The sequence below is a fragment of the Anoplolepis gracilipes genome, chromosome 14 (genome assembly GCF_047496725.1).
Source record: "Anoplolepis gracilipes chromosome 14, ASM4749672v1, whole genome shotgun sequence".
NCBI lineage: Eukaryota > Metazoa > Arthropoda > Insecta > Hymenoptera > Formicidae > Anoplolepis > Anoplolepis gracilipes.
In genome coordinates this window covers 4,308,833-4,328,115 of record NC_132983.1, presented here as the reverse complement: position 1 = coordinate 4,328,115, position 19,283 = coordinate 4,308,833, and the positions used below count along the sequence as shown (strand labels likewise).

Genomic DNA, 19,283 nt, shown 5'->3' with positions numbered 1-19,283 from the left:
AGGAAGCGCTCGTTGGCTAGATCCACGGTATGTCTCGTCGCGAAGAATGCCGCCAAGGTTCTAGAGACAGATCTTGAAGAAGGTGGCGGCGGATGAATCTCTTGCGCCGTAAAGCCTCTTTTACGATTACAGTTTCATTTTCATAAACGTCAAAGCGGTGCCGTTTTTGCCAAACTCTCGAGCTCGGGCGCGGTGTTCAGAACTCAGACTCTCCTCTCTCTCTCGCTCTCGTCCTTGTCCTCCTTGCCAAGATAATACCATCGTACTTTCTCTCTCTTTCTCTCTTTCGCTTTGACCACGTCGCGCTCGACATCGCGCATATACCTGTGCGCGCATCCGCGGTGTGTTTGCCGTAAGATAATTAGTGTTTTGCCGCGTCTCTTCGTACCCTCCACCTCCCTCTCTTCTCTTTGCCCGATTTTTTCCTCCTCCTCCTCCTCCTTCCCGGAGGGATGGAGAACCTGGTTTTGTTCGGGTCCTTGATTTATACCTTTTCTTGAACGCCATCGGGACAACGGTACCGACGATGGACAGCTCGGCCGTCCGGACGAATTATCGTTTCAATCTTCGCCGCGCTGTCACGGTTCATTGGCTGGGCCTATTATTATACACGTTCAGCTTTTGCGCGGAGAATAATGTCGGCCCTACGGCCCAGATTTAAGGTAGTTTTTACGTAAGCGCTATTCGAAATTCTTCTGGGAATATTCAAGAAATTTGTGAGGATATTTTATTGCGATTAAAACTCCTATTTCACATATGACACATTTTACCATACAAATGAAATGACAAGTTATTATCATCTAATAAAATTACATCCAATAAAATTATAATTAAAAATCAGTTCACTTTGTTATTATTGCGAAAAAATAATTTTTAATTGTATTTTATTGTGTCTATTATCTCCTTAATTTTTCGTAAAATTAAAAAAAATCGTTCACGTAAAGTCGACAACAATCTGATGTATACTTTCGCGACGTATTGTTAGTCTCGGTGGCAGGTCGAGAGGGTAAGTAGGAGACTACCCGGTAGAAAGGGTCGGAGGGAGAGAGGTGAACGGCAAGATGGACAGAAAGAAAAGCAATTACACGAGAGCGGAGGAAACACAGTGACGGCGGAGGAGAGTTCGTTCCTCTTTCCTTTACGACAGTGAAATTATTAATTACTGTTTTGTATGCCGGCACATCTCTTTTGTAACCGTGAAGAGACGTAAGGACGTGGCTTGGTCCTTACTCAAGGCTCTTTTCCTCCTGGCACACACGTCATTTATTGTAATTACTTGGCGTACTCGCTGCAAAAATCTCGTTTACGTGCTTTCACGAAGGAAACCGGAGTACCGAGGTAGACTTAATTTTGATTATTTTGTAATTACTTTCGGTTTCCAGAGTAAATGTGAATATACTTTATAAATAAGTAAAAATTACAAATTAGTTTAATTATAATAATTTGTATATTAATATTGATAGTAACTATTAATCTTTTGATTAGGACTAATTTGGAAAGCTAAGACCATTCAAATATCGACTTTGATTTCAAGTAGAAAAGCTCTATTTAAATGGCATAAATTAAAGAAAATGATAATTTATTTGATTAACATAAAGTTTATTTTAAATTAATCGAAAAATTCTTTAAACAAAACGAGAATAAACTTTTGAGATATTTATATAAAATATATCGATAATATAGGTCTAAAAATACAGATACATAAAAAACCGTTTTTATCAGATGTGTGATTTAGTGATATATTTAAGAATTAAAATATATAAACTAAAATATGCGAGCAATACAATATAAAGGAATATATACGTACCAGAAAACCGGATGTATTGTCCAGAAGACAACGGAAGCGAACCGTGAAGCTGCGCTCGAGCAGGTGACAATGCTGGGGCGAGAGTGCATCGTGCAACGGTAGACTTGCACTTTCGGCAGGCAGGAAAGAATTCCACATTAATTGCCGCTGCAATTCCTCCCGGTCCTCGCTATGCACCAGTTCGTAGACACTTTGATGGACAATGTCAGACTGAAAAAAACAAAAATGAATACGTTCTGTTAATATTATACTTTTCTCTCTCTTTTTCTTTCTCTGAAAAAAATTTAAATCGAAATGTAAAATAGATTCGTACTGTATGATTATGTACTCTCAGTGCCATTTCGTTGAATTGTATTATTTTTATTATCAAGAAAACGTTTCTTTAAAATTTAATAGATGATACATTTTACCGATGATATCAAGAAAAATACCTGGGATTCACTTCTTCGTGATATGCACCATACGAATTTTATTTTGTCCATACATAATTAACGCTCGTTTATTCGCAGTTTAGATTCTGGTTATAAAACGAGTTAATAACAGTGCTCATGTTCTTTACCTCGCGAGCACCTGGCATTCGCGTTTATCCAATCTAAGAATTCGTGCATACATTCTGTCGTGTGTCACGAACGTGCGCGAACCGAGCCATTATTTACGATTAGCTCTTCGACTACCGTTTTCTTCGCGTCAGCCCCGGTCGCGCAATCTTATTTATGGTAACTTTATGAGGACCACAATGCGTATGTACAAGGATTGCAATGAACGATACTCAAGTTGTCTAAATTTCAAATCAATATATCGGTAATATTTGTATTTGCAAAATATATTGGAGTCATCCCATGTCAAAATGATTTAGAGCCGAAGAAATAACTTTTGTGGATTTTATAATCACCTAGAAATATATTGCAGTATAAAACAAATTCGAAAGCTCGAAGGTTTCCGAAACTCATAATATTTTTCTAAGTTTGTTCTCTTTAAAATATTGACTTTATGAAATTATTAATAAAATGTTTTAAAAATTTTCTTTTTCATCTTTCTTAATATTTAAAATAAAGTATATCTGTCAATACGTAAATAATAAAAATTATCCTAATTTTAATACCTTCGTAATATGGATTAAAATTTAAAAAATTTTTTATAATTAAAAATAGAAGTAGCCAGTAGGCGCATAATCTAGAGATTCGTAAATTGAAATCACGCTCTGCTTAGGAAAAGAGTTAAATTCTATCTTTAATAATTTTTTTTTTACTAACTAAAACATCGTGTTATTGAAAAGTAACTTTAACCATCCTCCACTACAACAGCAGAGTGGCGCAGTGGAAGCGTGCTGGGCCCATAACCCAGAGGTCCGTGGATCGAAACCACGCTCTGCTAAGGCATATTTTTTTTTTCTCTTCTTATTGTTAGTGTTTGTATCCTTAAAGATATATATTTTTGTTGGACTAATCATAAATATATTTTTTCTAAATAAATCGTTGCAAGCGTAAGAAAAATATTAGTTATCATTCCATGCACTTCCAGTTATACCCTGTCATAAGTCTTTCAATTCCATAATTTTTATAAAATTCCCGCATGAGTTCCTATCAATATTGTAATATTTAAAATCACTCTCGACTCGTATTATTAAAAAGAAAATTTATTAACTTAGCAATAATGATGGTTTAATTAATAAACGCTTTGCCGTATCGACAAAGTCTAGGTATTAAAGATCGTTAGAGTATCGTAAAAGGTCCTGAGTTTCAAAACCAAAATTATATCGTCAGGACGCCCGGTCGTGGCCGGGCGGTTCGCACCGCGTGGCGATCGATGCCGCAACGGAATTACATAACAATTTCGAGTGGGAAAACATGAGGAACGGCGGGCACACGATCGATGCTCTCTCTCTCTCTCTCTCTCGTCGTCTTCATCGTTGTCGTCCGGTACGGACGTACCGTCGCGCAATTTCTCGTTCGCAACCAGCAACAGCGGAGAACGCGCGGCTAAACATGGAAGTCGTGAGATCGCGACGTCGCTGATATATACCTAGGCACGAACAAACATAACATACACACTCGTTGTACGCGAGAGATACACGTGGGCGAGCTTACTCGCGGGTTGAAAACGTAGCTCGGTAGCTCGGAAGTCGTATCGTTTTCTCTGGCCCGACGTGATTTATTATATTATTCGTCGAGCGCTCGCTCGGACTGATAGCCATGACCAGGTAATGACTGAGGAGAGCGAGAGAGAGCGAGTCAATTCGATCTGTTTCCGAGAGAAAGAGTTCCCCCGCGTGCCGAGGGTTCAAACACGAGCACCGAAAGCGGGGGCGGATGCGTGCCCACGTCGATTATCGGATTAAAAGTCACCGTTACACCTACTACTGCTCTTAGTTCGAAAGACCGGTCATCAACACGGTCCTATTTTAATTTTAGATGGTGCGAAATACAAAGTATTGGAACTCTTTGAATATTAATATGTATTTATAAATATAGTTTCTTTTTTCAATGAATTTTTCTCTTAAAAAATGACAAACCAATTTTTAACTAATTCTTTGTAATTATTTATATGTTTAGTTGTATTATTTTTCTTCTCGCTCCGAAATTATTGAGACTAATATTGTGATCATTAAATCAATGTGGCAACAGTTACTTTAAGATGCATCAGATTTATACAATTTTTTCACGTGCGCGACGGGAATTAAATTTAACCAGCGTATAAAAATTGTATTTCTCTCGTGCGCGGATTCATCGCACTCTCGGCTCTTCGTGGACTAGTCCGGATTAATTATGCGCGATAAAGTGCGTCGAACACGTGTAGGTACATGTGCCGTACGCGAGCTTACGTCGACGTCACGGCCGATCAGATATTTTCTAAAGTAATGCCACTCCGTCGTACATCCCACATTCGACAATGAATGTTTCTTCCTGTTTCTGCTTTCGTGTCATTCTCAATGCTTATTGCATCTAGTATATGCATTTTCTTCGGTCGGAAATAATCTATTATCTCGTTCTCGTAACAAACAATATATTCACTCAATGAAAAAAATATATTTCTATGAAATATTATTTGTATTTCTATATAATACTTATTACAAGATTACCGCAATAATATAATAATTAAGATTAAAATATATCATTGACATGACGACACTATTATGATCAATTTATGTAAAAGTTTAATTAAATTGTTTTAAGTCTAAATAAAGAATATAATAAATTATTCTTTCGTGTCATTCTCAATGCTTATTGCATCTAGTATATGCATTTTCTTCGGTCGGAAATAATCTATTATCTCGTTCTCGTAACAAACAATATATTCACTCAATGAAAAAAATATATTTCTATGCAATATTATTTGTATTTCTATATAATACTTATTACAAGATTACCGCAATAATATAATAATTAAGATTAAAATATATCATTGACATGACGACACTATTATGATCAATTTATGATCAATTTATGTAAAAGTTTAATTAAATTGTTTTAAGTCTAAAGAGTATAATAAATTATTCTTTAATTCATAATTAATTATTTTTAAATACAACAAGTTACGTTACAGTTAATTAAGCTTCACGCATATTATTTAATGCGCCTTTCATACGCGGATTCAAAATATCAATTAAATATAATTGCTGAGATACAAAAGTTTAGAAATATTTGATACGATGGCGATCGCGTAATTTTATCGTGGGTCGTTTCCCCGCCAATCGTAAAACTACGAATCTCAATAAATACAGCGAGGGAGAACGAGGGAGGTTCCGATGAAACCCCCGCAGGTAAGCGGGAGAGATAAAAGTCCCTTACTCGCCGTGAGACCCGATGAATTCGAACGCGAACTGTTTCCCTTCTTTTTCTTCGTCCTCTTCTTCTTTCTCTAGCCGCAATATCCCCGCTGCGATCGCGAGAGCCGCTCTAATTTTAATTAAGAATTATATACGATTTTCGTGATAATCACCGTCCGTACCTCACCCTGGACGTACAGTGGACGTGTAATTGCTCGGCCACATTCTCCCTTCGTTCCCGCTACGACACACTAGTATATATATCGGGACAACGACGAGAATAAACCCTCTTGTAATTCTTATGGTATTGATGCACGACGCGGTGTATTATTCTTGCAATCTGTTAAAACGATCTATTTATTATACCATCGTTTCTTAGCACAAATAGAATTTAATTTTTCGAATGGTTTATTTATTGAAAGATCTAAATTTTTTATTTCTAATTTTCACTTTTTGATCTTAAAGTTAATTTGAGAATTTAAAAAAATATTTAAATTAATTATAAATTTAAAATACTATTATAGAGATACTGTCAGATTTTTTAAAAATAAATAAAATTAATAATATTATAATAATTTGAGACACGTATCAATAATTCTACAGTTGAAAATAAAAGTAAAAGGAATTGTTGCTGTGTAAAATATAATTAATTACTCTAATTTTTCAATAGATTTAATAGTATATATTTTTTAGTTATAATATCTGAAAATTAAATAATGAAAAAAATGGATAACGACATAATATTCCTCGTTTATGGTAATTTTGCAAATCTTTGATTTGAGATTTAGAGATAGCAAATTATTTTATATAAAATATAATGATAATAAATATATAAAAACTTTACTATATACAAACAATTTATTTCAAAGTCGTACGTAGCAATGCATTCTCGTCACGCAACTGTAATAGAAGTAATCTCGTGTTTTGTGATTGTATCGTGTAAATCCTCCGTGTTTACCTCCGTACGCTATATATTATAATCGGAACGAATAACCAATTCGTTGTTTTTTATTGCGCTATTGTTCATTGATTGCCGTTATTACCCTGTCCGATCCGCTATTTAGTGGAGAGTATAGTAAAGTTTTCTAGGATACACAGGTTGTTTTGCATAACGTGGTCGAGGTCAGTCGGTGTATTTTTAACCCCTAACTATACAGTGCACTTCGTCGGTTGCGCGCTGTTACATTTCGATTCAACAGAACGTCTCACTAGAGATACTTTAATGATCTTACAATCCTCCTGATCTCCTTATACAACTGGTAGTAAAACCGGGCAAATACGTAGCATTTGCCGACGTATCTGGAAAACGCACAATAACAGAATAATGTCCCTCTTAAAATCGTCGATCGATAGAGGCGAGCCAAAGTGTAAATTGCTCTTAACGCCACCGCGGGACTTATAAACGGTCCGCAATTACATCTTACGCTGTAATAGTTTGTCGTCACGTACCTACGCATAATAGGCCTCCAATCTGGACGATCGCTCCCGTTAAGTGGCCTAATCACAAATTATATTTTAATCGCAGGTCGATAGCGAAGCGGCCTGGATCGCGACTTGACGAGGATATAATTGCACGCTCACGTGCTTGTGCTTCTTACGCAAATTATAATCGGACCGTGTGTGTCAAACGTCTCCGATGAAGGCCCCAAGGAACTCTGAGATTCGTATCGAAAGAATAATCAATATAATTCCCACTTTTCCCTCTTCTCCTTTTAATGCCATTATGTTTTCTTGGAAGCGCGTTTCAACGAATTGCAAAAGTCTCCCCGTTAGTAATACGCATATTAAATTATTCTCCAACATAATGATCAACTACTCTTCTTCGCTCTTGTTTCGCGACATATTATGGTAAAGATAAACATAATTTTCACGTGCTAATGTAATTGCTCGTCCGTTCGAATGCCTTTCAACGAAATTTACAGCGCTTCCCGTTCGAGACATCGAGAATATACATATATTAATAATTACGAGACGTTTAACATTTTGTATGTGACATTTATATTTTGTGTTTATGAATTGTGACAATTTCAATTGATATTATCATATCGCTAATAGTACTTTATCATTCATATTAATTTGTAATAATTTCCTTTTTTCTCTCTTTTTTAGAAATATATTTTATTTGTTCATAGACAAACATCAAAATAGCGTGAATTATTAAAATTAAAAAAATTTTATGATTATGAATAGGTATCGCATTTCATATGATTAATCGATAACCCTTTTTTCATTATTTTATCAGATTTGCACGAGTTGTACAGCATGAAAAGTTAATCAATTCAGCAGCGGATATACAATATTAATTTCGCGAAATACTACTGATGAATTACAGATATTCTTCTAATAAACTTGAGTTAATCATACAACTTGCAAATTCAGTATTATGAAGTTCATGCTGAGTTGCAAAATATAGTTATTGAGCGTATAAATTATATAGTGCAGTTACTGATTAAAATTATTGTCTACATTTTAAATTGAACCTCCTCGATGGCGCTAGAGAAAATTTAATACTTTTTTCGTGAGAGTTTTAAAAAATTATAGCAGGTGTCGGGCTTTTTTTCATTCAGAATTTAATTATCTAGAAAAATATACCAAGATCTGTGATTTTTATATAATTATATCATTGTGCGTACAATACTGTCGGTATCTAATTTTTTATTCAATTATTTTACGCGCGATTTATATGCAAAATAGTTTGAAAGTTTGGGAAATCACAGAAATTAACTAATGTAAAATATTATTGAATATCGTTTTATCTGTGATAAAATAAATAACTTTCATTACTAAAAGAAATAAAAAACGTATCTTCAAAAGAAAATTTTAAATTTATTCAGCATTGGAAATTATGCAAATTTCTCTGAATTTATGATATTATGCAAGATAAAAGAACTATAATAACTTAACATGCATATACTTTTTAATTCACATATGTAATTTTATTGTATAATTAACTTTCAAAATTGCTCTAATTAAGACCTCGACCTGTAGCAGTTGAAATCTATGGAAATCTAGCACTATATTTTGAATATGAAATAAACTACTTTTTTGTACTGCAAATTATTATTCGTATATCTTAATAGCCTTAATACAAACATGCGCAAAACATGCGCGAATAATTTTAAGAGGCTGCATTTTTCTGAATTGCACTCGTAACTCCTTAACTGCAATTATTCAACGTTAAAAAAGATTTTTCTCCCTTGTTTATATAAAATCTACGATTCAATGCAAATACGCAACTTTGGGTTCAAATTGCAACGAAATTTGCATCGAATTGTATTGATCAAATAACTATACCTTTTTTTTTTTTTTTGTTCATGAATACAAATGAAGCGATCGTCTTTTCAAACATTTATGCAAAAACTCATCTCGCATTTTTAATCAATTAATTACAATACCAGTTTGATGTCATCCGCGCACGAGACAGCTTCTCCGCTGTTCCATCGTCTCTCACTCTTTTCCTCTCCATCTCTCCTTCACTACATCCAGGTATCGTTTATCTCTTTTTCCCGCCTTCTTTCCGTGCTCACCAGGCCCGAGAAAGGCCAGTCACCGACGGGCGGCGGCCACGGTCCGGTAAGGCCCGTCCGTATAACGTTTGTTACCATTGCTCGTTTAAATAATCTCGAAACATGTATCCGCGGGGTTGCGGGACGCGGGCGAGAAAAAGAGAGAGAAGGAGAGAGAGAGAGAGCAACGCTCGCGCTCGCGCGCAGCCACGGATGGCTTTACGATCGGCCCTCGTCGTTAATTAAGAGCTTGTAATTATTTAGTGGTGGACGTTAGCGCACCCCCGCCGGCATCGGCGCGGCCCGGTCCCCCCCTCCCCCTTCTAGAGAGAGAGAGAGAGAGAGAGAGAGAGACTTGATTTACATTCCTGCGAAGAATGTGCGTCGGCCTCGCCTTCCTTCGCTCTATTTTCTTTTTCTACTCACAAAACACCCCCGCGTGCCCCCCTCGTTCTTATCCCTCTTCGTCGCTCCTTATTTCTTTCTACGGGCCGCGCTCTCTCGGATCTCTTCTCGTTTTTCATTTCGTCCCTTGAACCCTCTCGTCGGCTCTTATTTCGCAAACATGAGAGATCTGACCGTCGTATCGCGTCGGTGACATGATTCGAGCGGAGTCAACGAAACTTTGAACGAAAGCGTTATCAATGAAAAGTGCTTTACGTCAGTTAAAGCATGAATGAAAGAGTTGATTTATACTTTCAAAGAATTCGTCACTAGAAATCTTTTATTTATGTAAAATAATTTCTTGTAATATATTTATCGTTCAATTATCTTACGGAGAAGATTTACGAGTGATTTATTTAATTAAATATCATATTTTTCTTTAGCTGGATTCAAGATTTTTTGAAATTTACATGAAAATTTTTGTTCGATAATAAATGCAAAAAATACGAACATCGGGTACCAACGGGTACCAACACGTGACAGATGATGTATGAACCTCTTGAGATGCGTGTACCAATCGATTTACTATCGTGTTCAAGGTTTCCATATTTTTCCGAAGAATATTATATATCGATTAAGAACATGATGTTTATTATTATTGTGTGTACGTGTGTGTGTGTGTACGTTATACTCTATCAATTGATCTTTAGACACAGACAATTATATATAAATCATTTTAACAAAAAAATTAAATTAAAAGTTTTCGAGAATAAATATCCAGTGTATTTTATGTGTAAACTTGTTGGCGTTCTGATTTAACATCAACGTCGTAGTTTTGACACTTTTTACGAGATAATTTTTCTATTTGATATTTAATTATAACATGTATGTATATTACTCAAAAATAATAAAAATATTTCCGTGAAATTTAATTATCGATTCAACTGAATGTTAGATTAGTTATTTAAACGTTAATGGAGCATGGCGTGATATCGAGTTAAAAACACAGTATCAATTGTGATACATTCCATATTTGTAATTATGAATCATTTGCATTTTGCAATAAACAGTATGTAAATGTGCAGTTTTTGTACATGTTTCGCGACGGAAACTTCTTTGCTGTTGTTCGTTTCACATATTTCTGCAAAATTATAACAAGCGTAAATTAAACGTGTATTTCTACTTTTATTTTTGAAATTGCTTCAGAGATAAAATTCCGACGTAATGACAAAATTAGCAGATGTTCTCTCGCCTGTAATATATACGTATGTATATATATATATATATATATATGTATATATATATATATATATATATATATATATATATATATACAGAGCTGTAAAAAAACCTCAACCGGATAGAAAGGTATCTTATTTAATGATTTCTCGTGAGGTTCTGCGTAACCGCGTATTTCCGGCAATGTAGTGTGAAATGTATACGTATACTCTTATGTATCTGATGTAAGACGCAATTCGAAAAAATAGTAAGATGAATTCAGAAACTCGCGTGTCAAACGTGATACTCGATGCAATTAACTCTGTTGACTATCAGTCTTTACATTTGATATAATTGAGCAATTGCATGGAAATGTTAGAAATGAAATAATTATAGATAGCAGACGAGAGAGATTTGTATAATAATAATAATAATAAACGATGAAGATTTATGCATCTCCGAAACATTCGACGAGATATAATACATTTTAAAATAAATACATTAACCTGCTTAAATGTGATATAACCGTCATATAAAGAAATATAAAAATAAGTGAATTGTATTCACTTATTTTTATATATATAGGAGGCAAAAGAAGAATAAATTAACGATTGAGACGCTAAAAAAAGGGATGAAAAAATTCGTCATCCCTTGCCTGATTAAGGCTCGAATTTATGAACAGATTTTGACTTTGTGAAAATGAGAGGGAGAGAGAAAGAGGACGTCGCGCGCGGAGACCTCGAGTTATCGATCGTACGAGTCGTGATAAACGAGCGGGGGAGGGGGGGGGAGTGGGGGGTGGCCCGCCGCGTCACGAGGAGGGCATCGCGCTCTCGTCGAACTTGAAAATCGTTCTCGCGATATTTCAGTGTCAGCGGAGGCAGGTACCGAGGGCACCGTACCCCCGGTGGTGGTACATCCGGGCACCGCGCACGCGCGCGAATAAATCCGACCGGACACACCGGACCGGGGACCCCAGAGATGGAAACACGATTCGGTCCGTGCGATCAAAGGACCCGCTACAAATTGAAACAAATCAGCCGGATAATATTAATTAATCCGCCGCCGTGCATTAATAACTCTCTCCCCTTCTCTTCCCCCTCCCCTCCCCTCCCCCAGTCCCCGTCGCGACTATAATCGTATCGCACCCCGACGTTGACATCCGCGTGAAAACCGATATATGTATACAAAAAACGAACACAGTAGTTTGCGTATCCTGAGATTAATCAGACTTTAATTCGTGACTTTAATCGCTTTAACGGCTTTCCTTGATATTTTTCATAAAGAAATCTTGGCAATATTATCAAAATGAAAAGACAGGGTCTTAATTAATTTAAAGTTAAGATATAAATAACATTCAACTAAAAGAATTTAAAGGTAAAATATATGACACGTGATGCCACGAGTTCAAAGGTTAGCTATTTATCACGAAGAGAAGTTTTAGTTTGAAAAGATAATTTCGAATTGAAACGCAATAATATATTGGAAATAATTATGCATTTATTTTTATGAATTTTTACATAGAATAATGAAAATTATTTCAGACTCCAAGAGCTTTCTTTTTATGCCTGAATAAATAATATACCGAATGTGTAAACTGAATTGAAAACCCCTATATACATTTTACGGCAATTGTTTCGGTGTATTCGCATCTCATCGCACTCGCATTTTCACTTATACAAACGGGCCATAACATATTATAGATCCGCGGCATGGAATATCGCGGCCTCGAAGTTGAGTTCTCAATTACACCCGGAGAATTATGAAGCTGCGGCGCGGCGCATCGGTTTGGCCAACTCGGCCCCCCCTCTCGGGTTCCCTCCGCGCCCTCCACGATTCTTTGTAATCCCTCAATATTATTCCTCTCGGGCCCCGCTTGCTCGCGCACATACACGAGTCGAGAGAAGGGTGAAAGGCGAGAGTGCTTCGGGGCAGCCCGATTGTGTCTTCATTAGCGACTATTAATTGTCAAAATGTGCCACATAATTCAGTTGGCTTTCTCGATCGGTTCGCGCGCCCACCATATATATTTAAAGCTAACGCGCTCAATTGATTCTTGCGGAACGAACGGAGAAGGAGGAAACAGGGTTCCCGGGGCCCCGGGGCCCCCTAACCCCTCGGTGAATCATTCGCGATATCTACAGGCGTAGTTGCGCCCGGCGCGGCGCCGAGACACCGACGCTCGTTCCGAGGCTCGTCGGACGCGAGTAATTGCTAATGGGTAATTAATTCCGGGATAAAGACGGGGCGACTCGGCTCTTGACCCTTCGACGCAGGTACGCCACGATTCTCACGGGAGACGCCAGCGGAAGGCTGGCTTGGAAACGACGGTTACGAAGGAAACAACGGAGGAAAGATATCTGGTGTGCTTTACAGCGGATAATCTGTTAAGAGCGATGGCGCAAGATGTAAAAGTGAGGCGAAAGAAGAGATTAAATAATTCGCAATAAATAAATCGGTAAAGGGATACGATTTAAAAAATTTTACACTCTTCAATATACTTTTTTTTTTGACGCAGAGTCCCAATTTTTGCAATTTTTTTTATTCGCAAAAAATTGAAGATATTATAACAATAGAACTGATTAGATTGCATTCTATTACGTACGATTGGAATATTGATGCATCAGAAAAAGAAAGTCTTTTTCTATTTCAATACGCTTCCAAAAATTTCTTTTTTACGCGTTATAAATGATACCGATCAATTATGCATATAATCTCCTCGTGCTTGTTGTGGTAATTATCTTTTTTTTTTTTTATTTTTTTTTTTTTTTTTTTAAGCAGTTTCATATGATCGATAGTAATTTGCTTTCTTGAGACGCCGGTTTGACGCGCGGCAGCTTTATTACATCTACCCGCTACGCCAAAATATTACGCACGATAATGTAAATGACGACAAGATTTATTCGTGTCCACGGTCAAGCGAGATTTACGAGAAAATGACTGTTCGAGTACCTGCGGAACACACGCGTCACATGACAGAAGGTAACATATTGCCGTCGACGTACCCATGTGCAATTTTTTGTCGGCGCTCGTTGCCTTTCTACCGTCTCCTTCATCCTCATATCATCACGGAAGCGTCGCCTGTGATCCACCGAGAGATTACGCGCAAAAGTACGAGCATGTTCCCTTTCGGAGTCACGTAAGTCGCGATCTTTTAATACCTCAAACGCTAACGAGAATTTGCGGACGCACGATTTCCCGTGTTCCGTACACGGATACCTTTATTTAATTATCAGCCATTCTTTCGCGGATATATAGTCTATATGATTTATATTTTTGCCACCTTCTTGTGAACTTTTATCTTAACATTTATACGAAATATATATGTATATAAAATTAAAATTTGCTCTCATCGCAAGACTTATTTTTATTTTTATGTTTTTCAGAACATTCAGCCTTAGTCTTATATCTCTTTTTATTGAATAAATCAAAACTGACTTTTACGTCGTTTTTCTATACTGATTTTCACATTTTAAAGTTTATATGCATATAAATGAATTAATTAAATAATCTTTTATCACTCTTTCAAGTTTTATTAATAAAAAGAACATTTCTATTGTAATAAACCGACTTCACTGTTGAATAGTAAATTGTTATTGAATAGTAGACCATTTTAAACTGCACATTTTTATATTAAGCGAAATATTGATCTTATAATAGCTGATCCAATAATACTATTTGCTTACTTTAATTATTCACATCAATGTTGTCCAATTATATGAACTACGATTACGCGTGTGCTTTTGTGCTACGTATAATCCGGATAGTATGCGAAATAATTCATCATTACGCGTGACACGTGTATTATACGTTTCAACTCCTTTCGGATCCTAAATCACGCGGACGACATTTCACGCGTCTAACGACAATTAATACGCGATCGTTGTTACAGATACGTAAACGAGGTAATGGCGAGATATAATTCACTGTCGTTCCCTGACGACTATCTTTGTAAGACGAGGTTATTACTAAAGAAAAAGAATTTTTCATATAACCTACGTGGCTATTGTAATAAAGGCTAATTGTAAGACGCGTTATCACTAAAAAAAAAAAAAAAAAAAAAAAAAAAAGAATTGTTCGCAGCACCTGCGACGAACGGAAAAATCATGAAGGAAATTTAGTAGCATCCGGAGTACTACTTAGTTATTATTTCTTTTTAAATTGCATCTTTACCGAGCCTCTAACAGGGCGCAGCGGTATTAGACTTTCCGATAGATTTCATCTCGTACATGAAATGATCGCATTCTGCTTACGCAAATTATACATATTGCCATCGGGCGTGAACGGAGCAATCCGTTATTACTTTATTACTATCATTATTATTTATATTTAATATGCTTATGACGCGCTGTAATTAAGTCTGTCATCTCGGCGAGATTAATCTTCATCGCGCTAAACTGCACTTTACACCAGATATAATTGACATTTGTATTTTGTGAATATTGAAATCATCGTAATAATTTTTTCTCAGGAGAAAACAAATTGTATCCTTTTTGAAATGAATAAAAAAAAGAAAGAGAGAGAGAGAGAGAGAGATAACTATAGTATTGTACACTTTAATATCAAATTTTTCAAAAACTGTTGGCTATCTTGAATTACGTTATTCAGCGAGCCTCTATCGCGCAGAAATAATTAGGATGGAGATCTCAAAGTAAATATGAAATAACATGCCGTACGGAGAAGCCATTTACCCTCTCGAGAGGGAGCCTTACCTCCATCGATTCAAGGTCTGCTTTCCCTCCGCCTGTTTCTCCCTTCTTGGCTCTCGCGGGGCGATAAGCACCCTGTGACCTTTCAGTTAAGTTATTACTTTTATCCAGACGCGGGTCACGGGGCATAAAGGCTCGTTGAGCATCGAATCGACTTTATCAGCCCAATTAAACGGCGTGCCGGCCGCCGCCGACAATCGCGAAACCGCGCCTCGATGCTTCTAAAGAGCTCCCTTCTATAACGCAGACGGTTTGTGTGTGTCCGCGAGAGCTTTTTTATATTTCTCGCGTGAGATATGGAACTAAAAGAGTCGGCGCGAGCGCAAAAGACCGCTCGTGAATTACATTGTGGGTCGACGCTGTCATTACGCGCTTTTTCCCTCGTCACCGGGGCGATACGTGGCTCGCCCCCCCTCGCCCTCCGAGGGTCTTGAACCGAGTTTTCGCAAACGCGAGTTTACGGGGCCGTGCAATCGCGTAGTCCGAAACGTACCGTCCGCGATTACGTCGACTTAGATGCGGTCATCGAGTCATGCAAAATCATCGCGGCCGTTGCGCGTCGCGTGCGTTACGCTTGAGCGGACAAGGGTTGCGACCGGGGTTTTTCCTCGTCGAAAGATCGCGGATGGATGAGTGCACGAACTCGAATATAAGACGAGAACTGAGGAATTCCGTGTAAAAGAAAGAGATATTAATATTTTCGACCTATATTTGAAATATTTTAAATCACGCCGGTTTTTTTCTGGAATTTAAAACTAATTAATTGCAATTTAATTTCCTTTTCTTTTTATGATTGTTAACAAAAATCGTTATTAAAAATTGTTTATTGAGTGTTCCACGAACAGATTTTTGCTAAAGTTAATTTCGCGATATTTATTTCGATGAATCTTTAAAAATAGACAGAATAGTTTGAAGATGGAGTGAACAAATCAATAATTTCCATCTCAAAGATGATTATGTCGCTTTCGAGGAGATGGTTTTCCTAAAAATACCTTCTTATAACGCATCTAATAAATGCGCTCTTAAGTTCGCGTGCATTTGCTCGCGTTCCTAACATCTCGAGCATCCGCACGAGGTCTGCGGTGAATTATTTTCATTACGGATGCAGATGAATGATTTTCGTAACGGGATGAGATGCATTCTTATTATTCGCATCGCGAATAATAAATAGAAAATATTTCTCGGATTTAGAACAGACGTTATCCAAAGATATAATAATATGAATCAATTTTTAAGTAATATATTATATTTGAAAAATGTAATTTTAGGAAGGAACAAGAGATGCATCAGAGTAAATCAAATTGATGTCGCAAGAAAAGTATGTAAATATGTATTAGTAAATATATGAAAAAAAGGGGAGAAGAAAATGGATACTATTAATCATGGAGAAATTTTGTAATGTCATTCTCTGTCATTCTAAGCAATTCTTTCCACAAAAGATAACAGGCAAGATCAATCCATGAATATGACTCTACAAAAGTAAAATAATGCGACACAAAATAAAATCATGATTCGAGTGAAAGAGAAAAAGAGGATACTAGATTCGAAAAAAACAAAGAAGAAAAAAAAAAAAAAAAAATCCTAACAAGACGCCTATCTACCTCGAATGCAGCTCGTGCAAAGTCATCGTCCCTGTTTTTCTCAATACATATATATCGTATACAACATATACGGTACCGTTGCGTGCATTGTTACGTCTCAATGGATACTTGCACGAAGTTGGCGTAATAATTCGAGCTTGTTAAAGAATACGAATCAAGGGTCCTTCAATACAATTTATAACACGTATTCCGTAAGGTCCGTTTACGTGTAAAGAACATTGAGAGATACTATCGCGAGATGCTATCGGAAAATCTGCGTCACAAAGTAAGAAACGCGTAAAACACACGAGTGCGCGTGAATAAATCAATATTTCATCACGAGACTTGAACAACCAATGTCATTCTGTGAAAGTAGAAAGATAAATGTATCTTATCATGCGATGTTTCTTTCTCTCTTTTTGTTTTTTCAAGTCAAAGTATAGCGTTGATTTTAAATATAAAGTGAGTTCATTGATATAATTTCCAAGCTAAAGATTTAAATATAAATAAAAAATTAAATATATAAAAGATATTATATATAAATTGATATAAAGTAAGATATTCGGTAAATTAATCCTTTTAGTTTTAAATTTTAATTCTGTTTAATTAATTCTTAGCAATTATTCATGTGATACGTTTGTATTCTAATAAATATTTAATGTGTTTTTGCACGTATTTTACATCATCAAGTTTGTTATAAAAATTGAACCATATATCAAAAATAAAATGGCAAAATAAAAAAATTAATTTATACATATAAATATAAATAATTTGTATAAATATTAATACGACAAAATGTATAATTGATCGGGTCTTTGATTTACACGTGGAAAATGACGATAAAATTCGCATTGCGTATTTTTTTCCCACAATCACATTCCTCCCAAATCACTTGTGCAAGAAGCCAATTCGACTTCCGTCATTCCCAGCGAAACCGGGGCGAATGATTTCCGTCGCGGTGATTTCAAACGCACACATATATAACGCGCGCGTGTATCGCGAGGGATATTTAGGAGGAAATCTAGAACGCTCGTATATAACAAACCACTTTTCTTCGTTCCTTTTTTTTGTTGTCTCGGATATGCGGTCATCGAGTCAGAAAATCATCGTCCGCTATTTTCTGCAATTCATACCCAACGCGTTCGCGTGCGCCCCGTATAGAGAGTCATCGGCTCGGGAAATCATCATCCGTCATTTTTTACAATGTATGCACATTGCGTTTGCGTGCGTGCCCGAGTGTATACCTATCTACCTACCTACCTACCGAGGGGGCTCGAGTGACGGTATTATGCCGGGTAGTCGAGCACCTATCCCCCGTACATAGATAGATGGATGATTCTTTAATGCGCTCTCGCGTGGACGACCAGCGATATAACGCGATCAGAGATTGTTGATTTTCCCCCGAAACACGGAAATAATCTAATATACGTCGTGTGTATCTTTCAACTTTGGAATTAAAATTAAAAAATAAATAGCTTTTATAAAAAAAAAAAAAAAAAAATATTTATAGAAGAAAAAATGATTAGTTCTACGTAAGTTGAATTATTTTTCAAAATCATATAAATATTACGCCTTTTATTACGTGTATAAATCGATGCCAATTAATTTCTCAAGCTTCTCAATGTATATTTATATGTAAATTGTTTATTACTCTTCGTCGTCGACTCTTGAGCAACACGGCAACTCTCGTGACCAATTCGGTACTCAAGATTCCGTGATCTCGAGAAATTTGGAGAATCTGCCGACACCTCTTCCGATGCATTATCAAATCGAGCGGGACTCGAATGGGCTGATCGAACGCGACGGACATTCGCCAACGTGTTCCTCGCCGACATGTATCGGAAATATAGCGCGAAATCGGTTTCCACATTGTGTACACAATGCTCTCGCGTGGAACCAATAGCCTGCACCGGCACTGTGGTTACAGGCCGCTTTATCATTAAGGGGGAAACCCCGAAGAGAACGGAGGTATCGTCCAAGTATCCAAATGATCGTGCGCGGGAACACCGTCGGTAGCAATCGAATGTGCAACGGTGTGGATCGCAATTAGATTCGGTCTGCCTGGCGGATCAGGATCGGTATTCCGTAGTTCCCACACGTGAAACGATCCCTGCACGATCGTCGCAGACGCGCCGACATAGAGAATAAAATCGCCGACATTACGTCGTCCTTAATGAGTCCAGTTTAGCATTTTTCCATGTCATAATTAATTAAAATCGAAATTCGTACATCTCGCTCCCGACGCCGTTTCTTATCCAATTCACACATTAGGATAGTCGTGTACATGCAAATCTGATGATTGGGCTAATAGAA

The 19,283-nt window shown here is 36.8% G+C and overlaps 1 protein-coding gene and 1 non-coding gene across 8 annotated transcripts in view; one reads left to right on the top strand and one right to left on the bottom strand.

The window, feature by feature from the left end:
* The window catches only part of Ss (aryl hydrocarbon receptor spineless), a 200,380-nt gene that overhangs the window by 8,834 nt on the left and 172,263 nt on the right, over positions 1–19,283 (bottom strand). For all 7 annotated transcript variants that reach the window (XM_072906722.1, XM_072906719.1, XM_072906717.1 and 4 more), the window contains one exon: positions 1,808–2,017. In XM_072906722.1, coding sequence (XP_072762823.1) covers positions 1,808–2,017 — 210 coding nt within the window. The remainder of the gene's footprint in view (positions 1–1,807; positions 2,018–19,283) is intronic.
* On the top strand, positions 3,110–3,181 carry Trnam-cau (transfer RNA methionine (anticodon CAU)). Its single transcript has one exon. It is a non-coding gene; the product is annotated as a tRNA-Met (tRNA).